The 16,446-nt window shown below is 66.1% G+C and overlaps 1 protein-coding gene across 1 annotated transcript; it reads left to right on the top strand.

Annotated features, from left to right (window-relative positions):
• The first annotated feature begins 690 nt into the window (after window positions 1-690).
• LOC141947824 (uncharacterized) lies at window positions 691-6,146 on the top strand. The gene is made up of 3 exons (XM_074879427.1): window positions 691-2,758; window positions 4,062-4,265; window positions 4,642-6,146. The coding sequence occupies exons 1-3, from the start codon at window positions 2,221-2,223 to the stop codon at window positions 5,667-5,669; spliced, it is 1,770 nt and encodes a 589-aa protein (XP_074735528.1). The 5' UTR covers window positions 691-2,220; the 3' UTR covers window positions 5,670-6,146.
• Window positions 6,147-16,446: the final 10,300 nt, after the last annotated feature.

Genomic DNA, 16,446 nt, shown 5'->3' on the forward strand with positions numbered 1-16,446 from the left:
CCCGCTCCCCCCGCGGCGCGGCCGCTCGGCGCCGCCAGGGGGCGCCACAGGGCGCAGCGCGCAGGGCCCGCGCAGCGCAGCGCCGCGCCGCTCGGAGGCGGAGGAAATGAAGGCGAGTTCCGCCGAGGCGGGAGCCATTACCCGCCGCCGCCGCCGGACCTGAGTGTCCCCCCCCCCCCCTCTCCGAGCCCGGCCCCTCCGCCGCCGTTCCCCGCTTTTCCCCCCCTTCCCCCCCCCCCCCCTCCCCTTCCCTTCGCACGCCCGTCCCGGCACAGGTAGGCGCCGCCGCCCTGCCCCGGGGGGGTGTTTGGGGAGGCGTGGGGGGGAGCGGGGGGGGGCGGGAAAGGCCTGCGGCCGGGGCCGGTGCCTGCCCCCGGGCCCCCCCAACTCCTCCTCCGGGGGGCAGGCACCGGCCCCGGCCCCTTTGTCCCCGGTGCCCGGCGGAAGCGCGAACAAAAGCCGCCCGCTGAAGGCCCCGGCCCTGCCCCGGGGGTGCAGCCGGTAACCGGTTGCCCCCACCACCCCTGAGGGGGGGGGAAAGGCCGTTGCGGCGGGGGGAGGGTGTGGGGGTGTGTGAGGTGCTCGACCGAGGCCTTGAGGTGGCTGCCGGAGGGGTCTCGGTGGGGCCTGGAGATGCTGAGGGTGGTTGAGGACTTTGCCGTGGTGCTGGGGGGGCTGAGGGGGTCGGCGGGGCCAGGGCTTGGGGTGCGCTGTGGTCACGAGCCTTGCCAGTGGCCCAGGACGTGGCCGTCAGGTGCTCACCGTGGCCAGGGGCTTTGCTGTGGGCCCAAGACCTGCACCGTGGCCGCGGTCTTTTGCCAGGGTCTTGAGGCACTCAACGGGAGCTTGAGGTGTTGACCATGGCCAAGGTCTCTGCTGCGTCCCCAAGGCCCTCACTGGGAGCTTGAGGTGTTCACCATGGCCAAGGCCTTCGCCAAGGTCTTCGCCATGGCCTTGAAGCACTTGCTATGGTCCGGGTCTCTGCAGTGGCCCCAGGGTCCTTGTGAGAGCTCGAGTTGTTCACTCTGGCCAACACTTTTGCCATGGCCTTGAAGCACTCACCGTAGCCATGGTCTTTGGCATGGCACCGAGAGCCTCAGTGGGAGCTTGAGGTATTCACCATGGCCAAGGGCTTTGCTAAAGTCTTTGCCATGGCCCTGAAGCACTTGCTGTGGCCATGGGCTTTGCCATGGCCCCAAGGCCCTCAATGGGACCTTGGTGTTCACCATGGCCAAGGCCTTCCATGTCTTTGCCATGGCCTTGAGGCAGTCACCATGGCCAAGGACTTCACAATGACCCCAAGGTCCTCACCAGGAACTTGAGGTGCACACTGGGGTCTTGAGGTTCTCACCATGGCCAAGACCCTTGCCAAGGCCTTCATCTTGACCAAGGGCTTCACCACAGCCTTGAGATGCTCACCAAGGCCTTTGCCATGGCCCCTAGACCTGTTCCAGGGCCAAGGACTGTGCCATGGCCCTGAGGCCCTTGCTGGGAACCTGAAGCGCTCACTGTGGCCGAGGTCTTCACCACGGTCTCATGTTGCGGCCCTGGTGCTTTCACTGTGGCTGTAGCCCTTGCCGTGGTGCTGAGGTGCTTGCCGGCACTGAGGTCCTTGCTGTGGACCTGAGGTGCTGACCATGGCCAAGGCCCTCGCTGTGGTGCTTGCTGTCGCCCGGAGGTGATGGCCATGGCCCTGGAGCTGTTGCTGTGGCTCCTGCCGTGGCTTGCCGAGGCCATGTCCTGCAGGCACTCACTGTGCAACCCAAGGCGCTCCCCATCGCTGTCAGCATGGCCGCCAGGCCCTCGCTGTGGCCTTGAGGCACGCCCCGTCACCCTCAGCCTGGCCCCGAGGTGCTCCTCAGCACCCTCAGTGTGGCCCTGAGGCACCCACCACGGCCCCAAAGCGCGTGCCGTGGCCGAGGCGCTCGCCGTGGCCCCGAGCTGTGCGTCGCAGCCCTCACCGCGGCCTCTGTGCGCACAGCGTGACCACGACCCTCTCCGCGGCCCCCGTGGTAGCTGGCTGGGGGCCCCTGGGTGCCTCTGGTTGGAGAGGGCCGGGGGCCCTCGCCGTCACCCCGCGCTGCTGCCACCCACCGCTGCCCTTTCCTTTTCTCCCCTCCCAGGTGCTCTCGAGCCGGGGCGAGGGGATGAGGTGCCCCCCTGCCGCGTGGTGTGCCGAAGCGGCTCTTTAGATCCTCCCCGGCCCAAGCCTCCCCTGCCATGGATGCCTCGGGGGCTCTTGCTTCGGCTCCCTCCTCCGCGGCTCCCTCGGGCTCCCGCAGCCCCATGTTCCCCCCAGGAGCTGACAGAGAGGAGTGGGGACCGAGGTTCAATTGTGCCCCTTCCACCTCTGCCGCAGCCTCGCAGGCGATGCCAGCGTCTGGCCGGAAGAGGAAGGCCAACTTCTCCAATGACGAGACTGAGACGCTGGTCTGGAATGTGGTCCGGCATTTCAGCGCCCTGTATGGGTCTGAAGCCCTGCGGGCTCACCCTGTGCGGCGGAAGCAGCTCTGGACCCAAATCCAAAGCCGCGTCAACTTCCTGGGCTACACCGAACGCTCCATCGACGACCTCAAGCACAAGTGGCGCGACCTGCGGCTGGACGTCAAGAAGAAGATCACCTCCAAGAAGCACCTGCCCATGAACCGCGCCGGCGGGCCGCTCCACAAGCCGCGCCTCACGCCCCTGGAGAAGATGGTGGCTTCCACCTTCCTGCAGGCCAGCCACGACTCGGAGCCCGAAATCATCTTGGACCCAGGTCAGTCGTGGTGGTTCTCTGGGGAGAGGAGAGTTGGAGCAGCTGTGTACATCCCCACCTGCGCTCTCCGAGTGACGTCCGGCCTGGTAACGTCACCAGGCCGCGGTCCCCCCCGGAGCTCTGGGCTCTGCCGAGCGGCGGCATGGATCGTGGAAGGAGACTTGGGGGTTTTTGCTCTCGTACGTGGTTTGTGTCGGGGTTACAGCGTCCGGCAGAGCCGTGCTCCTGTTGTGTCTGAGCAGCAAACCGCCAGCGTTGGAAACTGTGTGCGCTGGAATTAAAAACCCGCTGCGGAAATAACCCGGGATCAACAGGAGCACCTCAAACTTGGTGGGAGCGGGTCTTTTTTGGTTTCTTTTTTTTTTGCCTTTAATTCGATGCGGTGCCTGGCTTTGCTGGATACCATCTAAAGGCAGCCGGTGAAAGATGGGATTTTATTTCCCCCGTTCCTTTCAGGGCCAGTGTCCCCCGCAGTTAGCTGAGGTTAGAGCGAGCGGGAGCAGCTGCCTCGGTGCAAAGTCACCGTCCTCCCGCAGCGTCTCGTGGCCGGGGGAGCCGGCGGGTCTCGATGGGGCTGCGCCCTCGACCCCGCCGTCGCCTGCAGAGCAGACCCGTGTCTCGGCAGAGTGCGGAGCCCTCTTGCCTGTCCTGCTCTTGGGTAACGCCTGTTGAGCTCAAATGCCCAAGAGACGCTCCAGGAGAAGATGTCGGTGAAAGACCCGACATCGGTGGTGTGGCAGCCCTGAGCCAGGCCCGCGGGTACGCCCCAGCTGGGCTTTGTTACTGGCCAGCAGGCAAATACCCTCCCTGCCCTTTCCACAATTTTGGAAATCCCCAAAAGGGATATATCCGGCTTATTTGTGTCCCTGGAGGGCACCAGGGTCAGTTGTTCCTGCTCCTTCCTCCGCTCTTTGATTTCGCCTTGGCCCATCAGGTTTCCGTGGGGCCGGGTGGGCGGCGTGGGTCTCGTTTCACTCGGTCCAGGCTTGGGCTGTCCCTGAACCAGATGCCGGTCGTGCTGCCGAGCAGACGGTCTCTGGGGTGGAGGAAGAAGTCCTGCGGGATGTTTAGGAGATGCCAACCCCCTTGGGGCTGCGCGAGTTGAGGATAGTCCCCAGGGCAGACGAGGGCGAGCGATCGGGCCAGCCGGCCTTGCAGGGGGAGCGTCTGTGCCTCGGTGCGAGCGTCACTCCGCCGCAGGTTCCGACAGGGCCCTTCTCCTGGGGACCCCCCTCCGCCCTTCCGCGGGGGACACGTGAACTGTCGCCGCAGCGGCTGAGGCCGGGTTCTCTCTGTCCCGCAGATCTGTTCTTCCCCGGCGCCACCAAGCAGTCCTTCATGCACCTGCAGCCCGGCGTCAGCCACCCCAGCATCTACATCGACACCAACGGGCAGCCCTCGTCCCTGCCAGACGTGGAGGGCTCCGCCGTGCCCCGCCTGGCCGTGCAGAGCCCCGACCCCTCCGTCATCTGCGAGTACAGCCGGGGGGAAGGACAGAGCAGTTCGGGTGAGGCTGCGGGGGCTTTAGGCGCTGGGGGAGGGCGTGGGGTCTGGAGGGAGATCCGCTGGGAGCGCGGCGGCGGCCCGTAAAAGCTCGTGGTGGTGGTTTGCACCGAGAGCCTGGTCCTGGCGCTGCAGGGGACACCCAACGGGAGACGGTTCCCCACATCTGCCCAGCCTGGGCGATTGTCTCCCGGTCGGTGAGGCCTGAAGGGCTGCGGATGTGTCACGGGGAACCCGGAACGCGGCTCCGTAACGGCTGAGGGCTGTTTGGTGGTGGGAGAAGGCGAAGGCTGTGGCCGTCCCTGCGTCACACGAGGAACTCGCTGCGAGGGGCCGGGGCAGCAGCCAGGGCTCACTGCAGGGCTTCTCTTCTCTTCCAGCTGAGTCGGGACCGGAGCTGCGGACTCCAGACGTGTCAGCCATTTCCCCGTCCTTGCGAAACGAGTCCCTCGTCTCCTACGCCTCCATGTCGGAGGAAGAGGAACGGGAAGGCCGCGAGGGGGAGAGGGGCCACGGCGGGGCCGCAGGGATGCAGCCTGGGCCCGAGGCCCCCATGTCTGCGGAGGAAGACATGAAACTGTCCCGCCAGGCCATGCTGATCCGCCGCTGCAGCTCCCAGGGCTCCGTCACCTCCCTGCCCGAGGACCCTCTCAACCCCGTGGACGCTCACTCGGACTGGGGCCATGAGGGAGTGTCCGACTTGCCCCCCCTGGGCCGCGGGCTCGACTCCTCGCACCCCGAGGAGCAAGCGGGGGGCCCGGGCCCGGAGATGGGCGCTTTGCCCAGGGTACTGATGGGGCCCACCTGGGAGAAGCCGACGGCGGAGGAGGAGCCCCCGGCCCGCTCCCCGCTGCACGGCGCCCTGACTGAGGAGTCGCTGCCCTCCTCCGCCTCCCCCCCGGGTGACGCTCCCGCCGCCCCCGGCCCGCCCCGCGGCCTGGGCTGCTCCCGCCTGCGGGACGACCGCCGGGAGAGCTGGAGGACTAACATCCATCACCTGCTGGACCTGGAGGAGCAGTGGGACCAGCTGTACCACCAGGAGCTGGCCATGTGGCAAGAGGAACGGGCCACCCAGCGCGAGGAGAGGGCCCGCGACCGCGAGCTCCAGTTCCGCCTCCTGGGCGTCCTCACGGACATCCGCGACGAGCTGCGTTACCTGCGGCAGGAGAGGGCCAGCGCCCGGCAGAGCCAGGCGCCGCCGGCCGAGCCCCGGCCGGACCCCAGCCCACTCCTCGAGCAGCCCAAAGCTGAGCCCAGCTTCCCCGAGCCGCAGGCCGGGACAGCCAGCTGGGGAGAGACCGCCGTGCCCAGCCGCAGCCCCTTCGGAAACCGGGGCCGGGGCCGGCGTCGGGGCCGGCCGCGCGGTTCTGCCTCCAGACACAGACGGCTCTTCCTCGCCAACAGCTAGGGACGGGCGGGGACGCCGTCCCGCGAAGGACACGGTGTGCCCGCGGCCCTCCCGGTGCGGGGTTCCGGCCACGGACACGGGGGAACGGTGTGCGGGGGGGGTGCGCGTGAGCGTGTGGCCGCCGGCGAGGTCCCCGCGAGCACGGGGATGGCTCGCGCGCCCCGGGGAGGGAGGCGGCGATACACACGCGTGCGTGAGGCGTGTGAGCGTCCACGCGGCCTGCCTGCGCCCACGGCTCTGCTGCTGCCTGCGCGGGCAGCCCCGGGGCAGGGCTGGCGAGCGGGGAGGCGTGCGCGGGTGTCGGCGGGGCGGTGTGACAGCGCTAGTCGAGTAGGATTACTACCTTTCAGGGGGGTGGGGAGTTAGGAAAACTTAGTCGCTGAGGTGCGAACATTTTATGCAAATCATTTAATGAACTAATTTGCATATAACCATAAACTTCTGTTAAAAAAAAAAAATCCCCAAAAAAACAGAAAAGCCGTCTCTGTGTGTGAACTCGGTGGTGAGGGGGTGCTGGGCTGCCACACGGGGTCGTTTGCCCCACGGCCCTGCCCCGTGCAGCCCAACAGACTGCGCGGGGCAGGGCCGTGGGGCAAACGACCCCAGGTTTGGTGGCACTGAGCTTCACCCCCCTCCTTCGGGGGAACCCAGCACCCCGGGATCAGGGTTGGGGGGACCAGGACCCGCAGCCTCGGGCTGTGCTGTCTGGGCTCGGTCAGCCTTGGCTCAGGGCAGGGTCCCTTGGGCAGCATAGGGGGTCCACAGGTAGTGAGTCGGGTCCCCGGTAGCATGCGGGGTCTCCCCAGGAGCAGGCAGGGTCCCCAAGCAATGTCCAGTGTCCCCAGGGAGTGTCCAGGGTTCCCAGCAGTGTGCAGGATCCCCAAGGAGTGTCCAGGGTCTCCAACAGTCTGTAGGGTCCCCGGCAGTATGCAGTGTCCCCAGGGAGCGTGCAGGAACCCTCAGCACCGTGCAGTGTCCCCAGCAGTGTGCAGTGTCCCCTGGGGAGTGTCCAAGATCCCCAGGGAGTGTCCAGGGTCCCCAGGGAGTGTCCAGGGTCCCAGGCGTCATACAAGGCCCCTTGGGCAGCATCCAGGGTCCCCAGGGTGTGTGCAGTGTCACCAGCAGTGTGCATGGCCCCTTTGGCAGCGTGCAGTGTCCCCGGGGAGTGTCCAGGGTCCCCAGGGAGTGTCCAGGGTCCCAGGCATCATACAAGGCCCCTTGGGCAGTGTCCAGAGTCCTCAGGGTGTGTGCAGTGTCCCCAGCAGTTTGTAGGGTCCCCAGCAGTGTGCAGCGTCCCCAGGCAGCGTCCAGCGTCCCCAGGTAGCTCCAGCCCCGCACACCCTGCCTCCTCCTCCTCCTCGGGCTGCAGTCCACATCGGGGGGACAGCACAGCTAAAAAGCCCACCCCGGGCTGATGTCACACCCCCCCCCCCCCCCCCCCCCCCCAAGCCGCAGCATGTGGGGACCCCCAGCCACATCCCTGCTCGGTGTCAGCTCCTTTGCCACCCCGGCGGAACGGGACTGGTGGGTGCAGCCCCCCCCCCACCCCGGGGAGGGGGCAGTGGAGCAGCACCGCTGGTGCTGGCTCTGATTTGGGCCTCCCAGGGTGACCGTCTCCCTTGGGGGGGGGGTGGGGTGGGACAGTGACGCCCAGCTTGGGGGCCCCGGGGGAGGGGCAGAGCTTTCCATGGCTGTGGTTCAAAAATGGGGTGAAATAACTTATATCCCCAAATCAAGGGTAGGAGTGACCTGGGACTGGTTTGGTGATGGTGGGCAGGAGCTGGGGGCAGGGAAGGGGGGGGTTGCAGCTGGTTAAAATGAAGGCAGGATGCACGGGGGGGCTGCAGGATTGGGGGGGAGGGAGATGGGGAGCCCCATGGGGCCAGGGAGGGGGGGCCAAAGGCGCTGCAGCCCAGCATGACTTTATTCCGTATCGCATGGTCCGTACAAAACTACACCCCAAGCACTGTACAGAGCGGGACGGCGCGGGGCAGGGGGGGCAGTAAAAATAAGCAGCGGGGGCCGGGGAGCAGAGCAGCAGGCGGGGGGGGTGGTGACAGCGGGGGGACACGGCAGGGTTGGGGGAGGTGGGGGGCTGCTCCCCATCCTGTGCAGCAAGATTGTCTGGTGGGGGGAGCGGTGGAGGCTGAAGAGTGTCCGTCCGTGGCAGGGGCTGGCCCAGGGTGGGGGGGCGCATGGGTGTCCCCCCCCACGGGGCTCCCCGCGTGCCCCCCGCCCCGGCCGGGCACCTGTATTTGGTAGGAAGCTGCGTGGCCGGCGCCTGCCCCCGTCCCGGGGCGGGGGGTGTCAGTCCGCAGCGGGGCAGCCCCTAGTCCCCGGGGGGCATGATGCCAGGGGGCGGCAACGGGGGGGGTCCTGCCTCGGCCCCGTGGACCCGCTGGTGATCCTTGAGGGATTCCTTGTAGCGGAAGCTGCGGCCGCAGGCCGGGCACTGGTAGGGCCGCTCGCCGGTGTGGATGCGCTGGTGCTTGAGCAGGTTCTGCTTGCGGATGAAGCTCTTTCCGCAGGCGGCGCAGGCGAAGGGCCGCTCGCCGGTGTGCAGCCGCTGGTGGTTCTGCAGGTGCTCCTTGCGGCTGTAGCACTTCCCGCACTCGGTGCACTTGTAGGGCCGCTCGCCGCGGTGGATCATCTGGTGCCGCACCAGCCCCGAGTGGCAGTTGAAGCTCTTGCCGCACTCGGCGCAGGGGTAGGGCCGCTCGGCCGCGTGGCTCCGCTGGTGGATCCGCAGGCTCTTCTTCCCGCTGAAGCTCTTCCCGCACTCGGCGCAGCCGTGCGGCCGCTCCTCGGTGGGCCCCGGCGTGGCGGTGGGGATCCCCGACGCCTCGGCCCCCGGCCCCGCCTCTGCACCTGGGGTTTTGCCCAGTCTGTGCTGCGGCGGCAGAGCCACCGCCGCCGCCGCCGTCACCGCAGCCTGTCCCTCGGGGGTCCCGAAGCCCGCGCCGGGGAAGAGCAGCTCCCCGGAGCCGCCTGGCAAACCCACCTCCTCGGGGGGCTCGGCGTGGGGGCACCGCTCCTCCGTCTTCACCAGCAGCCCCTCGCTGGCTGCAGGGGAGGGAGAGGCTCTGTCAGCGCCTGCTGGGGACACCAGGGATGTCCCCAAGCCCCAGCCCCAGCCTGGGTGGGCGCTCCCCCACCACCAGCCCCAGCATCACTCACCGGGACCAGGACCGGGACCCGTCAGCATCTCTCTGTCCGGCAGCTCCCAGGGCTCGCGGACGCAGGGTTCTTCCTCCTGCTTGATCCACGACAAGAAGTCGTGCGCTGTGATCAGGGCATCCGCGCCTGCAGGGAAGGACGGGGACAGGGACTCAGCCGAGCGGGGCCGCATCCTGCGCTCCAAAAGGCAGCAGCTGCTGCCGGTGTCGGGCACAGCCCCAGGCTCACCTGCGCAGGGGTCTGCCGGCATCGCCCGCTCCTCGGCAAACTGCTGCTCCCCCACAAAAGCCACCTCCTGCTTGATCCGGGACAGGATGTCGGAGGTGGAGATCAGCGACTCTGTTCACAAGGAGAGACTTGGCCGGTGCCAGGATGCAGCCCACAGCCAACGCGCCTCGGGTGTGCGACCCCCGGGCTCCGGCCATGTGGGACGTCCCCATCCCACAGCAGTTATGGGGCATCAAACACCCCCCGGGGGAGCTGTGGGTGACCCTAGGACAGCCCGTGGAGACGTGTGGCCACGGCACAGCCCACGGGGACGGGTGACAACGGCACAGCCGATGGGGAGAGGTGACTGTGACACAGCCCATGGGCTCTGACACGACGTGGTGGCAGTGGCGGACGCATGGATCTCCCAGCGATGGATGCCCAAGCCCCCCAGCACATCAGTCATGGGGGATTTTCCAGGGTCACTCGTGGTGGCCCCCAGTCGCGCAGCAGGGAGCAGCATCTGGCCACGGCTTGAAAACTGGGTCCTGCGGGGCCGGGACTACCAGGGAAGGAGGGACGTTCCCGGGGCGAGCAGTGTCGGGGGGGAAACCCGAGGTGGGGATGGGGGGGGACGCCTCACCTGCGCAGGTGTCCGGCGGCAGCTCCCTCTGCTCCAGCTCCCTCTGCTCGGGGATGCAGGGTCCGTCCCCGCGCTCGCCACGGGGCTGCACCTCGTTTCTGGACAGGGCACCATCTGCGCGGGGAGACAGCGGGGCTGGCACCAGCTGTGGGACTACACCCGCCCGACCCTCCCCATCGCCGAGAAGTGGGGGGGGACGCGCCGGGCATCTCTCCTGGCGGAGAACCTGCCTAAATTGGGCAGGACCTCTGTGCCAGAGGCCTGTGTAGCGCAGGCACTCAGGCCCTCAATTCTGGGGGGCGAGGACTTGCTCCAGGTCCCCCACAGCATCCTGTCCCCATGCAGACAGCACGAGGCGCAGAGACTTCCCTCCGAAACGGGAGGCCCCGGAGCCACAGCGTGTGCCACTGCCGACCGCTCGCGGGGGACCAGGGCACCCACATCTGGGACCCTCCGTCCAGGGAGACGCAGCCATGGAAAGGGGCGAAAAGGGATGTTTACCCAGGGAGAGCAAAGACTCATAGTTCTCCTTCACCAGGTTATTGTACAGCTCTTTCTGCCACTCCTCCAAATTCTTCCACTCCTCTGCCGAGAAGTAGACGGCAATGTCAACAAACGTCACCGGCACCTGCAGGGACAAGCCCCCGGCAGCTCAGCGGCGCCTGCTCCCCCAGGCAGCCGAGGGTCCCTCCCGCCCAGCCCGCAGCCCCCGCCAGGAGCCGTTACCTTGGGGACTTCACCCCGGGGGCCGGGGGGCAGCCGCAGCACCCAAAAGTTCCTGTTCTTCAGCAGGTTCTCCACGTTCTCCAGGCGCCGCTGGAGCAGCCCATACTCCTGGATGAGGGTGCCCAGCACGGCCCATTTGCTCTCCAGCTGGTTCCCAAACTCCATGGCCGTCTTCTCGCAGTCCAGAAGCTTCTTCTCGGCCGTGCCAGACCGTCCCTCGAGGCTGAGCAGGCGGGTAGCGAGGAGGTCGATCTTCCTCTCCATGGCCTGCACCGTGGCCACCACGGTCCAGAGCGAAGCCTCGGCGGAGTGGAGCTGCGCCTCCCGCACGTGCGCCCGCTCCGGCAGCAGCGGCGGCTGCAGCGGCATCAGGTGGGGGGCCTCCACATTCCACTCCTGCACCTGGGCCGTGGGGAGGGCACGGGTGGGAGGGGGGCCGTGGTCACCCCCCATGCTGGGTCACGCCTGGAGCCCCGGCATCGCTTCCCCGCTCTGATTTTGGGGTGTTTTGGCCACCGCTGCCCCCAGCGCCGCGCCGGGGACCCCCGCGTGCGCTGCCCTCGCCCTGCCTGCCCCGGGCACCGTCCCACAGCCGCTGCTGTGCCCATCCCATGCCAACGACTCGGCCGGAACAGGATTTGGCCCCTGGAGGGGTCGGTGCTGGCCAGGCGAGGAAGGAGCTGCAGGGGGCCTGGTCTGAGCTCCAGAAGGGGACAGGACAGATGGATGCAGCAGGCCTGAGGGGATGGTGAGGGGCAAGCGAGGAGGGCTGTTGGCCAGTGCCGCTGGGCTGGGGAGGGATCGCGGTGCAGCCACGGTGGCCGTGGGGTCAGGGCAGGGCAGCAACCCCCAGCCTGGCACCCCAGACCCCCACCCCTCGTCGGGCTTCCCTGGGCCTGCCCAGGCAGGACCCCCCCCACCCGGGAGTGGGATGGGCTGGGTGGGCACAGGGGCAGGTGGGACCAGGGTGCCCGGGGACATCCCGGGGACACACGGGCATCCCGGGTCGGAGGTGCCCGGAGCATCCCGGGGGCACGGGGACATGCCGGGGGCATCCCGGGGTCACTGGGGGTATCCGAGGGGCACTTGGAGGCATCCCGGGGGCACCCCGGTTCAGCGGTGCCCGGGGACATCCCGGGGACTCGGGGACATCCCGGGTCAGGTCCCCGGGGGCTGCCCGGGTCTGGAGGGCGCAGGAGGTGGCGGGGGCGCCCCGGGCTGGAGGTGCCGGGGCTGGGGGGGAGGGGAACCCCAAGAGGGCACCGCGGGAGGTCCCGGCCGGGGCGCACGGGCCGGCCCCGGGGGGGGGGGGGGGGTGGCGGCGGCGCGGAGCGGCCGGTGGCGCGGGCGGGGCGGCTCCGCCTCCGGTGGCGGTGCCGGTGGCGGTGCCGGTGCCCCCGGGCCGGGCCGGGCCGCGCTTACCTGGGCGGGCGCCCACTCGGCCATGGCCCCGCGGTGCTGGGCCGGGCCCCGGCGGCTGGGGCCGGGCCGCGGCGGGGAGAGCGCGGAGCGGAGCGGGGCCGCGCTGCCGCCCGCCGCCGCGCCGGGGCCGGGGCCGGGAGCGGGGCCGGGGCCGGGGCCGCTGTCGGTGGCTGCGCGCTGCGGGCCGGGCCCCGCCGCCCCGCCGAGGAGCCAGGGGCAGCCGGGGAATTGCATCCGCCTCCTCCGGGCTTCGCGGCAGCGGGCGGGGGGGCGGGGGGGGGAGCGGCGCCGAGCGCGGAGCACTGCCGCCTACCGGCACCGGCAGCCCCCGCCGCCCCGCCGCCGGCACCGGGATCAGCCCCAGCAACCAGCGTCGGCACCGGCACCGGCACCAGAACCGGTACCGAGCCCCAGCACCGGGAGCAGCACCAGCACCAGTCGGCACCAGTATGGGCACCAGCACCAGTGTCGGCACCAGTATGGGCACCAGCATCAGCACCGGCACCAGTGTCAGCACTGGCACTGGCACCAGCACCACTACCACGCCCCAGCACCGGTATCAGTGTCGGCACCAGTATTGGCACCAGCACCGGGATCAGCATCGACACCAGCACTGACACCAGAACCGGTACCAACACCCAGCACCGGTAGCAGCACCAGTATCAGCATCAGCACCAGTGTTGGCACCGGTATCGGCACTGGCACTGGCAACAGAACTGGTACCGAGCCCCAGCACCGGGATCAGCACCAGCACCAGTGTCAGCCCCAGTCTCAGCACTGGTATTGGCATCAGCACCAAGCTCCGGCACTGCCATCGGCACCAGTGTTGGTGCTGACACTGGCATCAGCACCAGCATCAGCACCAGGCCCCAGCCTCGGCCCCAGCACCGGCACTGGCACCAGTACCAGCACCAGCACCAAGCCCCCAGTGGGTGCCCTGAGTCCAAGGCTCCTGGGCAGCCCTGCTCAGCGGGGCACAGCATCCCCACTGGCACCCGGGGTCAGGGCTGGGGAAGGGGGTGTCTCCCCGTCCCCCCCGCCTTGGGCTGTGCTGCTGGGACCCCCCTTCTCCCACCAGCAAACACTCGGTGACACCGGCGGGCCGTGAGCCTGGGGCCATGGCGTAAGGGGAGCACCCAGCCACCCACACCGGGACCCCCATCCCGGCCAGAGACCAACGGGACACTCCCGTGTGGGATGTGCTGGGGTTGGGGATCCCCTGAATGCTCCCCCCCAACCCTGGCACCCTTTGGTCTAACAGCACCAGGGGCTGGTGCCGGTGTCAGACCAGGGAAAACCGTTGTGGTCCTGCCTTCACGGAAACCTCCTGGGAAAAGGAGCCCCAGGGTCCGTACGGTTGTGCCACTGCGATGGGTCCCGTCTGCCTCACGTGGACCGGGACGGCCGCAGCCTCCGGGCAGAGAGGGCAGCGGGACAAGAAGGGTTAACGGGCTGAGCAGGCGTCACGGGAGCCTGAGCAGCCATTTCGCTTGCGATCGCTCCCGCGTCCCCTCCAGCCTTGCGTCCCCCCAGCTGGGACACCCCCCTAAGACCCCTGCGCCCCTGCCCCATGGCCCAGCGCCCTGGGGGCTCCCGCAGCCGCTGGCACCCACCACCCCGGGCTGAGGGGGGGGGTGCGTGGGGACGCGGGTGTCCCCAGGGACCCAGGACACAAGGCTCAGCCCAAGGCGTGAGCTGTGGGGCGGCTGGTGATGCCCCACGGGGACCGGGAGCTCCCCTGAATCGGGGCGGGGGGCCAGGACAGGGACCCCACAGCGAAGCGCTGAAAGCAGCTTTAGAGGAGCTCGTTCTCTCTCCGCCGTTAAAGGGAGGGGGTGGGAAACGATGATCTTTGGAAAAATAAAAGAAAAACCACGCAGCTTGGGCACGCAGAGCTGCTGCCTTCACCCTGGTCCCAAAGATCCATCTGCATCCCCTCGCCTGGAGCTGGGCCCCTCTGGCACAGCCGCCAGGCCCGGGAGGGCTCCAGGGGACACTTTTTGACGATGGGGACCGTTTCTTTGGGAAGAAAACGATGTTTAGTGGGTTTTTTTCTGCTCCCCAACCACCCCCTCGCACCCAGCAGCTCTGGGTGGGAAGGAGCCAGCTCCTGCTGTCCCTGCGGGGGGGACGGGGACCCTCTGTGTCACACCTCCGGTTCGACGGGAGGCAGGCAGCAGCGGGCAGTGCTGCCCACAACGGCTCACCCTGGTCGGAGACTCCCGGAGCCGGTGCTGAGCCAGTTCCTCCGCTGCCGGAGCAGACCGGGAGTTCCCGTGCTGGGGACACTGGGAAGAAATGGAAAATATCTGCTGCGGCCTGGGGGGTTTATTTCTCGGCCATGGATTCAGCCTGTCAGCTCAGGCAGGGTTTGCTTGTTCGATCCCTGAGATTGTTCCCATCTCTCTGACCACGCAGGTAGTATTTCCTCGGGAATGTCAAGCCCCTCCAGGGGAAGCTTTGATCCACTCAGGACAGCATTTGCTACAGACCCTGCTCTTTGCAGCTGTGGGGAATGAAGCGTGGTCTGAACAGCGGCTTTGCCCCCTCAGGGCTGCCGGGGCCGAGAGCATCCCGCGGGATCCAGCGGCCAGGGGACAGAGGAGAGGCTGAGCCCACTTGCCAACATTCTTGGGGGGCTGTGACACCTCATCCCATGCCGAAGCACCCTGAGCGTCTCGAGGATGGGGTGAATTTGGCCGATTTTGGGGTTGAGAGCTTGAGAGCTGCCCGCTTGCTGCCAGGGAGCCCCGGCTGCACCCACACAGCCTGTCCGTGCTGCCGCGCGCTCCCCGCGATGTCCCGATCCCAGGATGGTCCCATGAGGACCAGACCCCACCAGACCAGCGGCACCAGGTCAGATCCAAGATCCAGGGGGGCTCAGACCTGCCCAGGAGCAGCTCAGGCATCACCTCGGGAGGGTGCAAGATCACACCGAGGGTGTGGACACCCCGAGCCTGAAGTGGCATCTCTGCATTTATGAGTTTCTATATTTTTTTTTTTTTGTTGCTTCTGGGAATTTATTGAGCCGATTCTGAACCAGCATCAAGTCCCTGTACCTGCAGCACCTTGCTGCACAGATGCCACCAGCGTAACTAACCGCTGCCTCAAGAACCACCCTTGCTTTGTTTACCCGTCTCACTCGATGTCTCCCAGGTACCCTCTGCAAAACCGTTTTCCAGTTCTGCCTCCAAACTGGGGCAACTGGAAGTGCCTGGGGTACACAAACATGTGGGCACAGCCAAGATAGGATAGGATAGACTAGAAATTATACACAATCAACAAGATAAGGCCCACACCCCCCAAAAAGCAGGTGGAACGTTCTGGGAAATGGGTTCTTTTTTTCCATTGCTTTTAGTAAAAAGCCACATGGAGAAGGGAAGACGGCATCTTCTCTGAAAGCGCTTGTACAAGACCTCAGGTTCTGTAGTTCTGTGTTTGTTTGCATCACGGCAGCACCCGCAGCCACGAGGCACCCATGGAACACGCAAGACGAGACCCTTCATCTGAAGGGGTGAGTGGAAAGAGAGACAAGTGCAGAGAAATCTAACAAGAAATAATCTTTTATCAACATTAATCACGAAATGCCAGACCCCTCAAGTTGCGACTAGAAGAGGACAGAGTGGGAGAGGACACTTCAGACAGCGATCCATAAAACGTAATTAAAACGGAAAGGGCAGTAAAGCCTCACGCGCTGCAGCCTGGACTTGTTTTTATCATTTTGGGAACATGGGGGCTCTTAAAACTAAACATTTTTTATTCTCAGATGTGTTTGTCACCGCTACTCCTGACAAGGTGGTACACAGCAGGGCGAGCTTTACATTTGCAGATTAAACATGACCTAAAGCTTTTAAAAAATAAACAAATGTGTTGGAAATTCTCTTTAAAGGAAACCTATGTTGCTAGAGATCTGGCTTTTCTTCTTCTGACTGCACAAACCCAGGAGTTTATGCAGTTGCTTGTATTTCCCACTGTATGAACATTATTTCTCAAGGCAAGCACGTGGATTCTCAGCCTAGGTTTCTTACTAAAATAACATTGTCTACGAAAAAACCTCTTACTCTCCCTGCTACAGGAGAATGAAGACAGTTTCCCAGAGGAATTGAGAGAATCTCATGATTCCTGTGCATCTTCCTGAGAAAAGACTTGGGCAAGGAGTGGCGAGTTTCCACGACCCTTCTACCCGTTTCCCACCTCGACTTCCCAAGAGCCCCAGCAAACACCACACTCAAGGATGACCCCGTCTTTACTCCACTTCAGTCAAGTTGGTTCTGTTCTCCCTCAGCCCAAGCTTTGGGCTGGAATAACTGTTTAAAGCTGCGCTTTCTGACGCTATACCTGCTGCTACTTTTATTTTTTCTTTTTAAATTTAAGCAGCATGTTCCTTGTGTGGGTTATTTAGGTGCGGTGACAAGGGGGACGAGGCTGCATCATAACACAACGTGCCCGAAAAGATGCGCTGTCCAGTCAAAGAGGACCCACGGGAGGGCATCGTATAAGTCTTCCTGAAAACGGGGTGCTCTGCTCCTTGGATATAGAAGGAACAGAAATGCCCTGAGTAACCTCTGTGCATTAATGTTTCACATCCCTTAGTGCTGGGCA

This window comes from Strix uralensis, chromosome 1 (genome assembly GCF_047716275.1).
Source record: "Strix uralensis isolate ZFMK-TIS-50842 chromosome 1, bStrUra1, whole genome shotgun sequence".
In the NCBI taxonomy this organism is placed as follows: Eukaryota; Metazoa; Chordata; class Aves; order Strigiformes; family Strigidae; genus Strix; species Strix uralensis.

Coding starts and splice junctions, on each gene's coding strand:
- LOC141947824 (XM_074879427.1), top strand. CDS start 2,221: ATGGATGCCTCGGGGGCTCTTGCTTCGGCTCCCTCCTCCGCGGCTCCC. Junction 2,759..4,061: donor CGAAATCATCTTGGACCCAG/GTCAGTCGTGGT, acceptor TCTGTCCCGCAG/ATCTGTTCTTCCCCGGCGCC. Junction 4,266..4,641: donor GGAAGGACAGAGCAGTTCGG/GTGAGGCTGCGG, acceptor CTTCTCTTCCAG/CTGAGTCGGGACCGGAGCTG.